The sequence below is a fragment of the Lingula anatina genome, chromosome 2 (assembly GCF_051362555.1).
Source record: "Lingula anatina isolate TDL-2025a chromosome 2, LinAna3.0, whole genome shotgun sequence".
Taxonomy (NCBI): domain Eukaryota; kingdom Metazoa; phylum Brachiopoda; class Lingulata; order Lingulida; family Lingulidae; genus Lingula; species Lingula anatina.
Window position 1 is genome coordinate 5,004,918 of NC_141768.1, and position 19,525 is coordinate 5,024,442.

The 19,525-nt window shown below is 35.6% G+C and overlaps 2 protein-coding genes across 2 annotated transcripts; one reads left to right on the forward strand and one right to left on the reverse strand.

Moving 5' to 3' along the window:
• Positions 1 to 11: 11 nt before the first annotated feature.
• On the forward strand, positions 12 to 1,969 carry LOC106159829 (uncharacterized). Its single transcript, XM_013536230.2, has 2 exons — positions 12 to 464; positions 808 to 1,969. The coding sequence occupies exons 1-2, from the start codon at positions 123 to 125 to the stop codon at positions 967 to 969; spliced, it is 504 nt and encodes a 167-aa protein (XP_013391684.2). The 5' UTR covers positions 12 to 122; the 3' UTR covers positions 970 to 1,969.
• On the reverse strand, positions 1,468 to 19,459 carry LOC106159823 (echinoderm microtubule-associated protein-like 6). The gene is made up of 36 exons (XM_013536224.3): positions 19,144 to 19,459; positions 18,607 to 18,766; positions 18,029 to 18,127; positions 17,410 to 17,664; positions 16,831 to 16,966; positions 16,239 to 16,440; positions 15,872 to 16,009; positions 15,359 to 15,615; positions 14,760 to 14,972; positions 14,344 to 14,520; positions 13,792 to 14,008; positions 13,336 to 13,522; positions 12,789 to 12,894; positions 12,480 to 12,573; positions 12,001 to 12,101; positions 11,452 to 11,654; positions 10,882 to 11,121; positions 10,481 to 10,682; positions 10,115 to 10,207; positions 9,683 to 9,814; positions 9,080 to 9,348; positions 8,577 to 8,778; positions 8,176 to 8,299; positions 7,873 to 7,975; positions 7,583 to 7,712; positions 7,002 to 7,271; positions 6,541 to 6,761; positions 6,112 to 6,269; positions 5,639 to 5,753; positions 4,815 to 5,003; positions 3,963 to 4,132; positions 3,572 to 3,734; positions 3,170 to 3,273; positions 2,774 to 2,927; positions 2,352 to 2,452; positions 1,468 to 2,077 (listed from the first exon to the last, which is right to left on the reverse strand). The coding sequence occupies exons 1-36, from the start codon at positions 19,341 to 19,343 to the stop codon at positions 2,053 to 2,055; spliced, it is 5,910 nt and encodes a 1,969-aa protein (XP_013391678.2). The 5' UTR covers positions 19,344 to 19,459; the 3' UTR covers positions 1,468 to 2,052.
• Positions 19,460 to 19,525: the final 66 nt, after the last annotated feature.

A 19,525-nucleotide genomic window follows, 5' to 3' on the forward strand; every position in this document is an offset into this window, starting at 1 on the left:
GGCAATACGGAAGCGAAACCTGTGCACAAGTTTGGTGAGGTCATCGAAACCGTGTGAGTACCTGCTAACAACAGAAATGAGGTCCACTTCCCTTTTCCACGAATAATAATAATAATGATTAAATGATAATAATGGATACAAACACAGAAGTAAGCGCCAGTTTTGAATCAGAGATTAAACAAACTCGTGAACTGACAGAAAGAGAAAAACTTGAGATCGTGAAGCGTGAACTGGTTGCGGCTCTTCAAGACACGAATGACTCACACGACGAAGTTAAATCAGATCTTGGTGCTGTAGCAGAAGACAGAAGTGATCATCCAACGTCAGGGGACATAATTCATGAGGTTACTGCACAAGGAGGTGCACAAAAAGAGGAAAAGGTTGCATATGTGCCACCACTCCAAGATCCATTTCGGAAAGCCGTTCGATATTTAGAAGAGCATAATATCCTGCAGTTGTTTCAGGTAAAGTCATTAGTTGTGGTTGCTATGGAAGCCAAGCCATAGCATAGCAACTGTTTAATTTCCCCATGAAAAGACAAAATTTACATCATGTTACTTGATTTGAAAAGAGGCGTTTCTTTTTATACATGCATGAATTATTCTGAGCGAATGAGCAAAACATTAATGGTTGTGTGAAGTTAATATATTTTACTTCTAAGATTACCTTTTTAGAGTAAAAAATGTTGAAATTATCATTAAATTAAGGCAGTCAGATTCAAAGTTTATCAAGCAAAGGGATAAAACATTGCTTCATTTATAGTAAATTCATTTACAGTTTAAAAATACCACTTCATACCCATTTTAGGGAATAACATCTGGAATAATATATCAACGCCCAGGAGATCCCATAAAATATATGGCAGATGAAATAGGAAAACTGCAGGAAGCTGAAAAAGTAATTCAGGAAACTAACAATGATCAATCAGATGTACAAGATGGACAAGACATTGCACAAAAAAGTAGCTGATGATTTTTTATGATGCTTTGCATTATTAGGAAATAGCATTTAGATTACCGATACAATAACGATCTACAACCACACAACCCATGAAAACCTATGGAAAATGTTAGAAAAACTTGAAAATCAGAGAGAATGCAAGCAATGAAGAATCAGATAAACCACACATTACTCAAAAGGTGTTTGGTAACCCATCAGAAGATAAGGATTTCTTTTCCACAAATAATCTGTGATTGAATTCAACAATATAACTCTTTACCATGTGAATTCTTAGAAATGAAATTATTAATGTCATATGTTTATGGTTTTTCAAATTTTGTGTACAAAACATCTCTTCTGGTTTGGAAAATGTAACTGGTATTATTCAAGCTTACCTATATACCAGTTATAAGTTTATTTAATTTTAAACCAGATGCATGGTATAATGACTTATTTTGCCAGGCTGGTTTTTAAGGGACTGTTTTATACATCACTAGTGTACACATAGCTGATACACACCGTTGTACATTTGGTTTTATTTATTTTTTTATTAATCTAAAGCATGTACATATTACATAACAGTATAGAAAATAAAGATCTGATACAATGATATATGAAAGATTTTTCCTAAACAGATTTCTTATGTATAACATGTATACAAATAACAGCCAAGGTCAACTACATCATATTTACGAATTGTGAATGTAATACACCAATAAATTTGTTAACAACACATATAAATAAAAAATACTTAAAACATTTAATTGACATTAACATGTATCTACTTTCATAAAAGTTTTTCTGCAGGTGATATTGTGCTGTGCTTCCACGTCATAGGGAAGACTGGAATGCTAAAATTTAAGTTAAATCATGCTTTTTATCATTAAAATGAAATTTTGACACCTTCATGTACAGTCAAGTACAGAATAGGACAGATGCACAGAACACAAATATCTTAAATTTATATTTCTTACAAGTACAGCTTGGTATCACATTTAAAAATGGCAACACCCATTTTTGACAGTCGCTTGTTATTTTTTCAATTAGGTTTTAAAACAAAATGCCCTGAGGATGGTCTTCTGGTGCTGTCTCCACCTTTCTTTCTTCCTGACTTCACTGACACTTCCAAACAAAGATGCTTTAAGAATAAAAGAACAAAAAATTAATTTGGTTTAAAAATTTCGGTGACATGATTGTCAAGCAAAGGAATAAAACATTGCTTTACACATATTAAATTAATAGAAAAAAGTAGCTCATCAGGATACAAAACATTGCAAAAAACTAAAGAGGGTTTATTTAGGCTAAATTAAACAATTGTCTGATAAATTGACAAATACATGCAAATTATATAAAATACATGACAGTCACAATTCATCTTTTGAGCAAAACTTGAAAACGCAGGTCAGTCTTACCAGCAATCATCCCCACCAGTGCTGAGGAGATATCTGTCATCAAAAGTAAACCTCACATTGGTGACATGGGCAGAATGTCCATAGTATTTCTTATGTGCAGCCTACAATGAAGATGCATATGGTTCAATTTATTCATTAGATTCCACTGCCTTTATGTTAGCCTTACAATTAGCTATAGGTCCAATGCATATTAGCTATTTAATTAAGAACTCAATTTTTGCAGGTTTATTACAAGCAGGCATACATGGATATTTATGCATAAAGAAGCTTGCGAGCATCAGGTACAAAGCTTGGGCTTGACTAAATGACAACAGCTCACTAGACATATTTTAGAGGCAAACTTTTACAAGCACTTTCTTAAAGTCACCATTTATGCTGGTAAGTAGAAGTGTAAGAATAAAAAATTGACTGGTTGAACTTACAAATTTTTCTGTGCATGGGAACTGGAACAGTTTAACCAAGCCAAAGTCATCTCCCGTCACTAGTGCATTGCCAGTGTGAGCCAGATGAGCACAGTTAACATCTGCATTGTCTGCATTGCGTGGCCAAATACCAAGCACTTCATTACCAAGGACACTGAAAAAAAAAATAAATGTTAATTTTTCATAAAAATAAATACTTCAACTAATATTTTATAATTCCCCTTAAGTTTAACTCATTAATTCTAAAGTGGCTTCAAAAATCATTTTCAAAAATGGTTCTAAAAGTGAAGCTTTAAGACATAAGCACCAACAAACTAAAAAAAATAGGTTTGGTGAATTATCCACTACATAACAGGACACAAAATTATTATAGTGAAGAGTAAAATAGTACTCTACCTAGTCCACGTTGCCCAAGTTATTTTTGAAATTTTAGCTTCATCACTGACTGGATTTCCACTGGGCACTTCAAATACTTGGTGAACATAGCTTCCAGAACTCACCTAGAGGGAATTGCCAATATTGGAATATTGTTTCCTTAATGAACAAGTATTACAGTCCACACCTGTTATTATTGATATTAGTATTGGTATTTTAATTAAAATGTATTTAAATATGCACTGCAGATGACGCAAATTGTAAATGTATTCATGACACCCTTTTCATGTGTTTTACCTCTAAGTAGTAAAATGGCTTTAGCCATGTAAAATTAATATAGAAATAAGATTTTAAAGTCAGGTGATTACGTAGTTTCTATCATCCTTTTACCCAGTTCTTACCCATCCTTATCTGTAAACTTACCCTCAGATGTTTCCCATCTGCAGAGAAGTCCATCTGTATGACAAAGCTAGGAATTCCCTTGCAGTAACCAGCTCTGTTAAGGCTGGGGCCCTGAGAGAGATCATACAGATCTACACAGTTATCCTCAGAACCTACTGCTATGTATTTAGAGTCCGGGCTGAATCTGGAAAACAAAATAAATTTTGTTAAGAAACTCTTTAATGATTTCAACCATATTCTTCATTTAACCAATAAAAGTTTCATGTGTGTTTTAAATGCTTCGAACAGACTTGTTGTATTCTATTTCCAAAAACACGGAGTTTACTTGCCAAAGATGATTGCAAATTAATAATAAGCCATACCTCTGAATGTCAACCCCATGAGATATGCTATATTCTCTCTGGTTTCATACCTGATGTCAGTAATTGTTTTATTTCTATCCCTCTTCTTTCCCCACAGTGTTAAGCCTGTGACTGTAAGGAGCATGAACTCTCCTGTCTTCAGTCCAACAGCCACCATCTCTCCGTCAGAACTGAAGTCAACACAGTGGGCGGCACCTATGGCCAGCTTCTGAACCATCATCTACAAACAAATGTTAGATGTTCAAGTCATCAACTTGAAATTTAAAAAGGGGAACATAATGGCAAGGCTGAGGTCAGATAATCTGGGCAGTAGTGAAGTGTGAAACATTCTTTTTGTTAGATTGTCTAGTAGTAATTAAGGGTTCAGTGGTCATAGGTGTAAGTAACAGTGTATTGGACTTATGTGAAATGTTTATCACGGATGAAAATTAAACAAAATATTTATATTTTTAAAAGTATTAGGAAAAAACTGCAAATTATTTCTGCATAAGGAAGAAATAAGAAGAAAATCAATACTAGAAATAGAATGCATAGTACATGCATTAATGATATGTGTCCAAAAGATTGGTCACAAAACTTTCTTTTTGTCTTTGGAATGTAGGATCAAAATGAATGGTTCTTTTATAGAGGGAACAACATTTCAAAATTACAGAAAATATGATGATTGAAGAAACACACACATTTGGATGAAACCGATTTTTTCTTTTGGACTTCCAGTGTTTTTAACTACTACTAAATATATTGACGGCCTAAGGACTGACAAATGTGTAGTGTGGCTCAAATAATTAAAAAAAAAATCACACAAACATGTAATGGAAACTAACTCTTTAATGCCAGCTCTCAATGGTTTTACTCTTTTTCCATTAATTTTTCCCAATAATTACAACATTAATACTGCCTACCTTATTAACAATGTCCCATATTCTAACAGTACCATCATAGCTGGCTGTGGCAAACCTGGCCATGGTGGGATGAGTGGCCAGTCCCCAGAGTTCTCCCTCACTGTGACCTCTGACCAGCACCTGTACAGCTCCTGTCTTCTCTGCATGTTCATAGATCTCACTGTCTCTGGTGCCCACTAGAATCTTACCCTGTAAGTAGGCAATATATATTTTATATGCATTTATTCCACAACTGGTGCTTCAAACAATAAGATAATTGAACTTATATTTAGCTTACACACTTGACTCTTTTATAATATGCTTCACTGCATTTTGAGCAAAATACAAGTGCAACAATCCTATTGTTCAAAGTGCAAGCCGTGGGATAAGTTAGTTACATCATCTGGCTGTCCACTGTATGCCACATACAAGAGATAATAATTTCTTGGCTTAATTGAATGTATGTGTATTCTCTTGTATGTGGTATACAGTGGACGAGTAATGCTGTAGCTAGTAAAATTATAATAATATAACTGTTTATATAATGCAGTATCAGAGTAAGTGATAAATATTCTCTCCATCAATGAATATCATTTTCAAGTTACTTGTAATATATTGTACTTTTTTCTCAGGCTCATAATAGGATAATAATCAAATGCCTGTACTTAATAACATAAAGTTTTATGACTACAGCATTTTAACAATGTTTTAAACCAGCTCTCCCGTAGTTAACTGCTTATGCAAATGCAACAAAAATACAAAATTTATCAAAGCTAATAATTGTGATATGAAGCCCCCCCCCCCTTCCCCCCCCCCCCCCCTCCCCAAATATTCTTCTGACATACTTTGGTTCTGCACACAGATTTCACAACATCCACTTGTGACCCAGAGTCCAACTGGAAAGATCTGCACCTCTTCATTTCCTGGTCCCAAAGTTTTACTGCCCCACTTTCTTTTCCTCTGAAATCCCCAATTCCAACATTTGTACTTATGTATGGTTAATGTACAACTCACATTTGTAAAAAAATCAGCAAGAAATTGAAATTTAGAACCACATGTAGAGCAAAACAAATGCTTACTAAATATACCATTTTGGAACCGCCTTAAAATGTTCAAGAATGCAAATACAATGCTCAAGGTGCCAGTAACATTAGCTTTGTTCTTTATAAATGTAAAACTATACAGTTTAGCTAAAACATTTTGGTGCTCTAAAAGATGCATATCAGTATAATTGCCAGTGTTTTTCAATAAATTTTTCCTGATTTCCTCCTGCATATTGGAGTGATATATATATAACTTATTTTTTAATTTAACTAACACTTTCTCCTTTCCTCCAGTCACAATTAGTCCATCTCTGAGAGTGGTAAACATGGTAAATACTGGCCCATTGTGTGCTTTGTTCACTAGACGAAGTAAAGTGTTGTCCTTCCACACATAAACATCACCACTCATGGCTCCAGTGTAGGTTAAATTATTCTGAAAGGCAAAAATTATGACATGGTATGGAGGTATCCATTCAAAAGAAGGCAGAGGGCACATGTAAAGGCCACATTTTATAGCCATTTTCACTATTTGCCTATCACCTGTGAGGCTTTCCATCAAATAACATATTGTGTTTGAGTATAGCAATTATCCAATTTTGTAATTATAAGTATATAAATTGATAAAATGTAAGAGAGTTGTTCTGAATAAATCAGTCAGTTTTGTGTGTGTGTTAGTGTACGTGTATGCAAGGTTAACCACTTACTGCTCCAAAAGCTATGGACAACATAGTCTGCATCCGCTGTACATCTGCTCCAGAACCAGCATTTGTTAGGATTCCTTTCTTCCCAATGAGCTCTCCACCAGCAACTGACCAGAATTTGACATGTTTCACACCAACGGTCACAAAATGACCATCAGAATCTGGACGGAACTCTGCTCTGAAGATTCTCTCTGTGTGACCTGGACAGCTGGCAACTTTGGTGGCTGAAGGTGACAATTTTTCTTTTAATTTTTGAAAGACCTGAACTTGTAACATTAACATACCTATAAAAAAGTTCTCCCCCATTTATTTGACAGTATAATTTTGTCTTGGCACATGAAGTGGAAAAGAGTGCTGAATATCCACTTTCAGTTATCTTCAAGAGTGAGAAAAAATCCCTCATTCTATAAAAATATACAAAGTGATAATTTGCCAGTGAGAAACACAGGTCAACAGGAACTTACCCTCCTGCCACCGCCACACACAAATAGTGTGTTCAGCATCTATCCCCACACTGACCAAATGTTTCCCTGTACAAGAGAAGTCCACAGAGCACACTCCCTTGGTGTGCCCCTGTAGTACTGTCACTGTCTGCTTGCTGACAGCATCCCAGATATGGACGGCTGGGGAGGCTCCTATCTGCCCAGAGGCTATGAAGTTCTTGTATTTGGGATGCTGGTTGACAGTGAGGCAAATGATGTCGTCTGTGTGTTCAAGGTAGAAAGACTGATTGCCTGGATAATAGGAATTGGATAAATTTCAGTGGCAGGTGAAATCTGTGAGTTTCACTGAGAGACTGATTGCCTCTAATTTAAAAAAAAAATATTTTTCATTAACATCATTAAAATTTTTATTAAACAGGTAAGGGACTAATGCACCCCCATGGGTGCCAGACCTTTACTTGTACCTTCACACAAAATCTTACAAAGCCACTACACAGAGACATCCAAAATTGTAAAATACAGGTCAGATAAGCTGAAATTGCTCATTTTTCTTTTTCAGAGAACAGTAAAGTTTAAAAGACCCAATGCCTCCTTTGGCTTACCTGTAGCAAGATTCATGACCACCCCTGCCCCGGCAGCATGGTAGACTATGTCTGCTCCATCATTGAGATAATGTAAGTTATTCCTGCAGTCAAAGCCACGGTAGCCATAGATAAATTCCAGGGACAAATCCTACAGGACAAAATGTAATAGCCAGGTATATTATTTAATGTTCAAGTGACAAGAAAATGTTTGGGTAAAATCCAGATGTTTAAAAATACGTTAAAAAATTATAAATATATAAGTCAAAGAACAAAAGGTTCTCGCTTTGAGAAGTAAACACTATACATACTGATATCTCTGAGATTTTCTTCCTTTTACTGTTGGTGGACATCTGACTGAGATCTGACCTCTGGACTTTCACAGTCTCTGGTGCATTTCTGCTCACAGTAGGCCTTAAATACAAAAAGTTTTTAAATTCATTTTACAATAATATAGAAAGCAAATATATAGGGATACATTAGCTTTGAACTTTCATTATCACCAATATCCCTTATGATCTTGTCTACACCTAATCTACATTTCTCTGGTAAAAACTGTATTTTAACTAGCAGTGTAATAGATGTTACAGTGGCATCCAAGTGTTAATACATACTTGTCGATTTCTTCTTTCTGTTCCTGTAAGTGTGGTTTTACTCCAGTTGTTTCTCTGATTGGATTAGCATAAGTCTTGGCATCATAATCCATGTCTTTCTCTCTTGTAACATCACTGTCATAGCCTGAAAACATTGGAAAATATATTCAAAAATAGTAAGATTTGGTATATTTTCAAATTTAACACAAAAGTTTATTTATAATCAAAATCTAGAATTATGCAAATGTTTGCATTGTGCCTTTTTCACAAGCACTGTTTCCATTACAACACTTAGATTTAGAGTGAAAAAAAAACATGTCAATCGCACATTTCATTCTTCAACATGCTTCTGCTTCATAATTTAAAAAAAAACCTTCATACCACCATCATCACTGATAATTAATTTCCGCTCATTTCCTCACCTCCATCTTCTTCAGAGTCAGTATCAGAGTCATCACTCTCTCCTCTGGTCACCATTCTGTCTCCTGCTGCAGGGTGTGCCCACACCATGACAGCTGTGTCAGCACCACCAGTGGACACCAGGCACTTGTCCTGGGCACTCCAGCGGACATTGGTCACATGGGCACTGTGACCTACATACTTCTTGAACTTGGCAAATTTGCCCTAGGAAGAACCATAATGTGAAAGTTGTTATGATCATCATGAATTGTCTTAATTTTTTTTTTTTTTTTTTTTGTAAAGAAAAAAAGAAGCACAGCACTTAGTATGAAATTATACATTTTCAATGCTGGCACTAAAAAAAATATACAAAGGTTTTCAATAACTCCAAAGTATTTTCTGCATACAATATAGAGCATACCCTAAAACAACTACCGACTTTACTATTAAGGTAAAGGCATTTCATAGTCACAAATGATGACCTGAAAAATATTTCTCTCTGTACTGGTCAAAAAAATTACTTTACCTTCACTGGATATTCAAAAACCTTGACAAATCCAAAGTCATCCCCAGTTGCCAACAACCTCCTATCATATGACAGGGAGGTGGCGTTCACATCAGTGACATCACTCTTTGGCGGCCATATCCCTGTTACTGTGTGCCCAAACACACCAGTCCAGCTGGCCCAGTTGATCTTCTCCATCTCTGCTGAACGAAGTGCCTGTCTTTTACCCCGCGGAGCTTCGAAGAATAACTGCTCGTTTTTTGCACCACTGTTCACCACCAAGAGCTTTCCTGAAACACGAAAATGTTATATATAGTAGCATTTTTCTGAAACTAAATATTTGAATCTTGCTCTGACATTTTATGTTGTTCAGAATTATATCTTCATAAAGATGGCACAGTCTGCATAAAAGGGTGTTATTTTAGCTAGCATATTACCTATAACATGGGCCAGATTTTTTATTTGTAACACAATGAATTACAGATGCTGGGATGTAGAATAAACTGAAAACACTAGTGATGGATTTTATTTCTTAGAGGAGTCTCAGAAATTCATTAGTCCCATAAAAACCTAACAGGCAGATAAATTATTTCTATTTAGATACCACCAGTTTGGGTGACCTACCTCTTGAGTCCCAATCAATGTGTGTGATATAACTGGAAGCTCCCTTACACACACCCACCCTTTTACTGCTCAGCACATTGTAAATATCTACAAAGTTATCATGGGAAGCCACTGCAAGGTATTTTCCTGGATCTGTAAAAAAATCAGTTTAGTTTAAATCTTATACTAACTGACATCATCATGATTTTACATAGAATAACCTGTAGCTGTTGTGAAAAAAAGTGTTAATAACCAAGCTCAAAACAGGTATTGGTAAAAGATGAAGACTTCATCTTTTCAAGTAAATAAAACAAAACTGATATGTCAGCAACATCTCAATTTTTAAATAATAAAATTTGGGATTTAAACCTTCATATTCATATTTTGATGATATCTTAAAAGATTTTTGCCTGGTGAATTTCTGATCAAGACAAAAGATAACATTCAACTTACCAGGTGCAAACCTTATATCTGAGATTTCCTCTTTTCTGTGGTGAAAGGCAACAATATCCTCCAACGTGTCAGAATTGACTACAACAAAGCTTCCTGCAAAAGTAAATCTGTAACTTCAAATATGTTAATTTTTTAGAGTCAAAAATTATTTATCCAAACACACTTTATCAAGCTTATGTTGGTTGAGACAACTGAGATTTTTTTACTGGATAATACTGGATAATACAAGTCTATTATAGTTTGTTTCCAGACAGATAGTGTCTTTAGATCACGTCCTCCATACAATAACAACATGTTTTTCATGTTTTATTTCTGCACATTTCAGTAAGTCCCACTTTAAATTAACAAGTATAAAATTCACTTCACCATCATTAAGTCCTACAGCAATGACTTTCCCATCTGGTGAGAAGCAGCAGCATCTCCCTGGTTTCTTCATCAGTTTACAGTTCACCATGCGGTGCTCCCTGGTAATGTCCCACACCCTCAGGGTCTTGTCATCACTCACTGTGGCACAGTAGTTCTTGATTGGATGGGTGGCCAAACCCCACAGCTCTCCTTCCTTGTGACCCTGGGAGTTAACACAAGTTAAAACCAATAGAGTGGAAAGCAGTTGTAGCAGCCCTTAATTTTTTTTTCAATTTTATATTGTCTGGTAAAAATAACAATATAAAAGATGTTTAAAAATGACTTTTCACACTTAGGAACCTATTCCTTTAAACATCTATGTCTTCTCTGGTTTTATAAACACTCAGTAGAAAATCACATACCTGGACTAAAATATTCATGGGCCCAGATTTGTCCACTTCTAAAATCTCTCCATTCCTAGTTCCCACTAGTATGTGTCCATGTCCAAGGACCACTGCCCTGATGGCTGGACTGTCCTCCACCAAGAGACCTCGTGTCCCTGGTGCCAGGGTGGCTCTCTTCACAGCATAGGTTTTTAGGCACCGCTCAAACTGTTCATCCCAGAGACCAATGATACCATCTTTACCTCCTGTTACAAAACCCTGAAATGTCAAGCGTGTCTTTTTTTATATAATTAATTCTTTTGACATTCGTTTTTGAAAAAAAAGTGTTCATAACAAAAACCTGTTATTTCCTCCTGTTGCAAAAACCTACCAAGCTGTAATGCATCCTACTTAATTAAGCATACATAACTCTATTATAGTGCATTTAAAGTAAAACATTTCCCACTGATTTAATTCAAATAAGAACATGCTATATGTACCCTATCTTAGATAATTATAACCAAATGAAAAAACCAAAATAGCACAACTTGAGTTAAATGTTATTTTCAAAGTACTTATCGCATGCTATAACCCCAAACATTACCGTACCTTGTCTAAAGCATGCATGGCAAAGCAGGGTCCTTCATGGGCCTTGACTGTTTTGACCAGAGTGACCCCCTGCCATATGTAGACCTCTCCATTAGCCCCTCCAGTGTAACACACATCCTCAGTCTTACCAAATGTAATGCACATCATGCTGTCCAGCTTACCCACTGTGCCAAATGTGCCTCTGTTAGCTGTGAAACCACCACCTTTAAAATGCACATACAAAGATAAAACCACCACTAGTTCATGTCTGAGTATGAGTACTTTGTCATAGATGCCTGTGCTGGATGTTAATATATTAATTTCTTAAATTACTATTCAGAGCTTTTAGACATTATTGTTCATTGAACTGATGACTAAAAATCTCTACAAAACACTGTTGTCAAGTTAACCAATTTAAAAAAAAACTGCTAATTCCCTGCACCAAACAAAAAGAAAACCTTTAATCAAAATGTTAAAACTGCTGTTCACCATTCCTGACATAAAGGAGAGATCAGCAATCCCTCACCAGGCATGAAATCTTCTAATTAAATAAAACACATTAGTGCTCACCTGCTTGTGTCCAGAATTTAATATGCTTCACTCCTACAGACACCAGTTTATTCAGATCGTAAGGATTCCACTTGATCACAAATATCTTGTCCTTGTGACCTCTGAAGTGTACAGTAACAGATATTTAATGCATAACTTAGTGTTATTTAAGCAATGTTTACCATTCATGAGTAGGAGAAGGAGCAGAAAGTTATGAGAATAGTTCTAATAAACTGTGGAAAGGTCAAATGCCATGTTTAAAAGCAGCATGCATTGAACTACATACTTGAGTAGAGAGTAATAACTTGAATTTTAATCATGTGTATAGATAAAATACTAAACCTTAATTTAGCTCACAATATGAACTTCAGACCATGCCAGAAGTACAGATCATGATTAATCATAAAAAATAAAATAAAATAAGAGTAATACACCTGGAAAAGCTAGCCTCGAAAGACAGGCAGCCAAGCTAAAAACTAACAGTGTGCTCTAGCCTTTACCTTGTTGTTGCTAACTTCTCCCCCTTTCTCCAGTCCCAAACCACTATGGTATGGTTGTCATCTAGCCCAACAGAGGCCAGCTTCTTACCATCTCCTAAAACAAAATTTCAAAGTCACATATTGTTTTAATTCAATTCCAAATACCATGCAGTCAAGCCATACTCAAACTGGGAAACAAGAATGTGAGAAACTTGAGATAATAAAAGAACACCAAAAGCAATAAAAACCTTTTACAGCATGCCTATACATATCGAATTCAAAAGTGAAAAACAAATCTGTAAAAAAAAAAAAGCTTTGGTGGGTACTGACCTGAGAAGTCTACTGCACATATACCTCTCTGGTGCTGCCCTTTGAGAACAGATAAACACTTCAGTGTTTCTGCATCCCACACATGGACAGGTGGATCTCTTCCAACCTAGTACAGAAATAACATATCAACTGTAATATGCTGGATTCACCTTAAGGTAGGTTAAATGTCATATTCAAAGTCCAATTGTTTAACTATACATCATTTTTTTACATCTATTTCAATTTTTATCAAGATATATACACTAATCCACATTGTCTTAATAAAAAATAACAATATATTTCTGTATCATTCATCAACAAATAATAATAATAATAATTCAAAAAAAAAAAAAAAAAAAAAAAAAAAAAAAAAAAAAAAAAAAAAAAAAAACAGCATTTGCACCTACTCAGTTCCAATGAAATCTTTCACTGGGCTAATTGCTATGCACAGTACACCATCTTTGTAACCCTGGTGAAAATGTCTGTTGTGATATCCAACTAATAATATAAAATATTCTTACATTCTCAATTCTAAAAGTGGGGGTGGAGCAACAATTAACCTTCATACCTGTCCAGTAGCAATGATGTCTTTTATTGGATGGATTGCCAGGCACAATATATCATCTGTGTGGTCCAGATAAAATCTTTGTCTGTGGTGATCTCTACTGTACACGATTCCTACAGCTGCCACATGGTATACTATCTCTCCAGACTGGGTATAGAATAAGTTGTTGCGGCAGTCATACCCGCGATATCTGTAAAGTATTTACATCAGTATATATCAAAATTTATAAGATAGGTGGAAGCTGGCAACAAAAATTGCTGAAAATTTTCTTTAAATGTTGATTCAAATAATTGGCCTCTAGTCCTTAAATCAAGTTTACAACAGACAGAGCTGATTCATTATTTAAACCATGTTAAAAAATCAGATATATGCCATATGGTCAGAAGGTTTTAAGCTGGTAAAACCAAGCTAAAGATAAGCAATATGTAGAAGCAGTTCATTACTGTTTTTTAAACTAACCCATGAACAAACTCCAGTTTTAGGCCTTCATCTGGTGCTTTATTTCTCTTTTCCCCAGGTTCCATCTCTTCCTTGATAGCTGTCTTTAGTTTTGATGCATCCTCCTTATACACAGCTCTGTCATATTGCACCTGTTTCTCATTCTCAACATCAGAGTCAAGTTCTCCAACATCTGACACGTCTGAGTCACTCTCCTCACTATTAGAGTCCACATGTTCTGTTAAAATATTTCATACATGTTTAAATATGATAGTTAAGACAGACCTTAGTTTTAAGTAAGTGTATTTGATTAAATTTACTTTAATGTTCACATGAAGCGAAATTTCTTTCAGCTCTCCTCTTATTATTCCTCAGAGCTTTTTGTCCTGTTGTAAAAAAATAAGTAACTGACACACTTGCATTAAAAAATCAAACAGTCAAACATTTCAGATTATTTAATTGGGTTTCAGAAAATTATTTGGCTTAAATTTTTTTTAATTGACTTTTTCCACCAATCATTTATCATTCATCAAACTACATATGTTGCCATGGCCCAAGGGTAGAATGGAATACCTCCACTTTCAGCTTCCTGCTGGTCATCTCCCTCTAAAGGTGCCCCTTCAGGAATAAACTTCCACTGGAAGATAGCATGGTCAGCACCACCCACACTGATGACATGCTGCTTGTTGTAAGAGAAACGGACATTGGTGACATGGGCTGAATGACCCAGATACTTTCGGAACTTTGCACCTATAAGGAGACAAGGTAAATACATAATATAATCAAGAAATTTAGAAAATACAGAATAATGTTTTAAAATTATGTTCATCATTATTAGTTCAGTTGTTTCAAACAACAAAACAGTTCACCTGGTGGTTATAATATAAATATCAATTACTAGAGTGAAATGAACCAGAAATAAGCAAAAATCTAAAACACCCAAAAACACTTTACAATTAACAAACTGGTAAACAAATCAAAACACTTACCTCTCTTCAATGATGGAAACTTGAACATTTTCACACACCCAAAGTCATCACCAGTGACAATGACCTCTCCTCCAAAGTAAGCATCTGTGGCATTGATGTCATTGGTGTCAGTGTACTTCTCCCAGATACCATTGACTTCCTGTCCCAGGACACCTGTCCACGAGTACCAGTGGATTGCCTCTATCTCATCACGGCTGGTAATACGTTTGCCAGCTAGAACAGGGGAAGAGCAAAGATTTTAAGGTGAGCAACTGGATTGGAAATTGTTTTACAACACTAAGTACCTATTAAAGGTAAACTAGTTATAATTACAAGCATATATAATTTTTTTCGTTTAACTAATCTTTTGCCATGTGAATAACAACTGCCCCCCCCCCCCCCCCCCCACCAAAAAAAAAAACTTTTTTTTTGTTTTTTTGTTTTTGAAGTCGAAGTTTTCATCCACAGCAATTTATAATAGACATATTTGCACGCCTCTAAGGATAGCACTAGGAAGTGAATTAACACCAGGTACCATATTGGTGGAAAAAAGAGGAAATTTAGTTTCAACAAATTTACAGGCGTATCTGCTTATCACGTTCATTTCTGCATGTATTCACCTGGCATTTTATAGAACAGTCTCTCTGCAGCTCCACTGTTGGTCTGTAAATACTTGCTGTCTTCAGACCAATCTATGTGCGTAATAAAGCTAGAACTACCAGAGCAAACTCCTACTTTCTTGTAGCGCTGCGCCACGGCATAAATGTCGACAAAATTATCGTTTGAGGCTACTGCCAAGAAATGTCCATCTGGGGAATATTTCATTTCATGAATTACTTCCTTGCGATCTTTGATTTGGATAACTTCAGAAAGATCTCTGAAAATATATTTTTTTTCCTTTCGTTATTACAAAATCCTATAGATATAAAATAAAGTTATTGCCTCTTAGTGCTGCACCAATAAACATAAAAGACGAGTTAACAACGACTTAAAAAGAGTAACTTTTAAGAGAAGATAAACCCAAAAGAATTCCAAAAATATCACAACATAACATGATATATACTATAATCATGCCTGTGTCAGAAAAAAAATTCTTTGTTCATCTTGTACTATATATCTAGTAAATTTCATACTTTGTCTTGAGGACAATAAAGGAGCCATCATTCATGCCTGCTGCAATCTGGGTACCATCTTCATTGAGGGCACAGGAGCGAATTGGGTGATCTAGTGAGGTCCGAGATAGCAGCTCATTGTCCACCATGTTCCACAACCTAGAATACACCAATTGGTAAGATTTGTTTTCTAATACCAGTTGTAAAGGCATTGCTATTTCATTAATGAATAGTATAAAAATTCATTAGCTCTTCTATTCCTTTCATTTTTCTCTACTATTTAATCTTTAATATTTAAATATTTTTTAAACTCTGCACTGGGTGCAATCTAATCCTCCTTGCCTTAAAAACACAATTGAAGCACAGTCATTCATGTAACCCCTTTTACCTCAAAGTGTGGTCATCACTTGCAGTGGCAAAGATGGGTTTCTTGGGATGTACTGCCAGGGCCCACAGCTCCCCCTCTGCATGACCTTGTATCAGACACCTGGGCTTGTCTCTCTCCCGTACAGACACCTCTATGACTTCACTGTCCTGGGTACCTATCAGTATCTTCTCTCCACGCCAGCACACACTACGTATGCACAGACCTAGAGTGGGTGAAGGTATTTCAAATATATTATTAGGACAAGTTATTATGATAATGTATACAGCTATGTAATCATTTGCATTTATGTTTTTCTTTTCTGCCAAAAAAATTATAGTTGTTGAAAATATTACCAAACTACTAAACTGCATTTTTATCTAGTTTTCTAATTTTCTAAAAAGTATTTAATCTAAAAATAAAAATATGACATTGGCTTCTCTTCTTATTGTGAATTGTATGAGTCAGATTTGTTTTGGGTAAAAGGTCTGAAAAAAGGGTCCAGTGCAAATAAAAAAAAAAAAAAAAAAAAAAAAAATTGATCTCTGGAGAGTGAAGAATGGCATAGTTCAGCCAATATACAGAGAAATATCATCCCAAGCAAATAAAGTATTACCTTGGTAGCCAGCGGGCGTGTCTGCTAAATCAATGGATGTTATTGGTTTGAAATCAGAGTCCCAGAGACACACACAGCCATCTTTGCCTGCACTGGCATATCCCTCATCGGCAGTATCCATGGAGTATACCGCACCCTGTAATAAAGAGAAATGCTTGCAATTAATGTGTTATTATACATAAAACAATAAACCTGTTAGTAAACAACTCAACAAGAGTGTGAAAATTGCACCAAAGAATTGATGAAAAATCAGTGTAAAAAATTACAGAACATTACATAAACTCCCTGCATTATAAGGATAAAATCAGCCTTTTAACAGCTTTGTTTGTTTTAACTTTGATATGGAGTTAACTGAAAGCTAAAGTCCAAACAAATCGTAAGTAATTGTTTATTTGTGATATACAATAACAGCTGGATCTATAGGATGAGTGTACTGAAAGACCCCTTTGCACCTCACACATTTACCCCTTGCAAATAAATTCCATATATCTGGTGAAATGTTTTAAACTTTTACGCCAAATATATTCAATTGTAAATTAAAAATGTCCAACCCTTTCCACTTTTGACTCTTTTTCTCACCTTGTGTGCATTCTGTACCACCCTTGCCAGATTATTCCCCTTCCAAACATAGATATCTCCAGACATGGAGCCTGAGTAAGTTATATCTTCAGGTCCGAAGGCCAGACATAGCATTGTCTGGATTTCTCCAACTTTTCCAAACACCCCTTTCTTTGAGGTCAGTGAATTGCCACTCAGGGTCCAAAACTTGATATGTTTTACTCCACATGTGACCAGTTCATTCTCCTTGTTAGGATTAAACTGAATATCCAAGACCTAGAAAGAAAATTGAATACAATGTAATTCAATACCAAGTTATTTAATATTTCTACCACTATCTGTTTGCCATTTATTGATAGCATTATGCCTTTCTTATTCTTTCAGTGGGGCAAGCACAAACTAATTAATTAGTCTGCCATTTTGACCTACAAGCCTTGGTATCTAACCTCATATTTAAAAGTCAATTAATTCATTGTATCACATAGAACAGCGTATTAAGATCTGATATATTAGAGAATGTTCTCTCTCAGAGAGCCTATAAACAGTCCAAATCTGCCTTTATGGTTTTAAGTTTTATCTTTTAAGGACAGGACCTAATTTCATTATAATTCACCATAACTCGATAGTTTTCTGTTCTTACCCTATCAGTATGCCCCCTCGTGGTTGCAATGATTTTGCCTTTTTTCCAGTCCCAGATACAGACTGTTGCTTGAGGGTCTGTACCAACTGATGCAAGCCTCTGAAAACAACAAGTGTAAAAAAAATTATCAATAAAATAAATAAATAAATAAATAAACAGATAAATAAATAAATAAATAATGCAAAAAATAGACCTCTAATTCATTCTACAACAGTAGGTATGAAAGTCCAGTTGATTAGAATACAAACAGCAAATGTCATTGATAATACAAAAGTAGAATCTAATATCATTAAAATATATCAGGCCCGTAGCCAGGGGGGGTTCGGGGGGTTCGAAAGAACCGCCCCTTTTGCTGAAAAAGGTCCACTCTGGGTAAAATTTGATCTAGGTACAAGAACTTTTTTATGGGAAAAGGTCCACTTTTTCAGAAAAAAGAACCCCCCTTTTGAAATTGCTGGCTACGGGCCTGTATATATATATATCCCAAACTAAACATGGGTAACAGTTTCATTAAAAAGCTAAATCACCTGTCATTTTAAAGCAAAATCTTTCAAAAATCACTCCATTTATACACAAACCTGCCCATCCCTGGCAAAAGCTATACTTCCAATCCCATGTGTGTGACCATCCTTCAATATGGAGACTGTTTTCATGGTGTAACTGTCCCAAACACAGATGAACGGGGCCTTTCCAACCTGACCTGTTGCAATCAGGATTTGCTCGGGATGCATGGCAAGACTAAAATATAATAATACAATAATAGCTGCTTATGATAACAACATGACCGTGAGAATAACTTGACCCCATCTTTTAATTCAGAGAACTGATTCAAACACTCAAATCAGACTAATTAATGTACTTGTAGGGTTGCACAATACAGTTAAGTCATGACATAGGATCATCAACGTTTTTCATGTCAGTTTACATCAAGGTTTGAAATACATTAAATTCTAAAGGTAAATATGATAAAATATAAGTATTCTTAAATTTGATGGGGGGGGGGGGTAGACCAGCGACTAACTAATCTTATAATTGGTATTATAGCAGCTGTACCCCTTAATCTGAACCCAAAATCAAATATCCTAACAAGGCATTTACTAAACCTAACCACTAACCTGATGATATCATCGTCATGACCAAAGTAAAACCTCTGCTTGTGATCCCTCACATTGTAAACAATACCGACACCGGCCACAAAATAAGCCACCTCCCTTGTGGCCGTGTACTGCAGGTTACTGCGACATTGGTGCCCTCTGTAACCATATACCCAGTCAAGCCGAAGATGTGACTTCGGTGCTGTTTTATCAAGTTCCATTTTTACTGTCTGTGGTGTGTATGGTCACTGTTTATACATTCGTTCGTTTACGCTGGCCATTTTAGTTGACCGCCAAAGCTGGAATGCTTGGCGAATGTGGCAGGTGTGACGAATAGATTTCCGACTACTCATCCGGGTATTTTATAAATGGAAGCGTCCTTGGTATCACGCAAAAGTATGGT

What these genes read in the sequence shown, in the direction of transcription:
- LOC106159829 (XM_013536230.2), top strand. Translation starts at nt 123, where the DNA reads ATGATAATAATGGATACAAACACAGAAGTAAGCGCCAGTTTTGAATCA. An exon ending in ATATCCTGCAGTTGTTTCAG is followed by an intron (nt 465 to 807) that starts GTAAAGTCATTA and finishes TACCCATTTTAG; the next exon opens with GGAATAACATCTGGAATAAT.
- LOC106159823 (XM_013536224.3), bottom strand. Translation starts at nt 19,343, where the DNA reads ATGGAACTTGATAAAACAGCACCGAAGTCACATCTTCGGCTTGACTGG. An exon ending in TTTTTGAATATCCAGTGAAG is followed by an intron (nt 8,779 to 9,079) that starts GTAAAGTAATTT and finishes GGTTCTTCCTAG; the next exon opens with GGCAAATTTGCCAAGTTCAA. An exon ending in ACTGGAGGAAAGGAGAAAGT is followed by an intron (nt 5,754 to 6,111) that starts GTTAGTTAAATT and finishes TGGGGATTTCAG; the next exon opens with AGGAAAAGAAAGTGGGGCAG.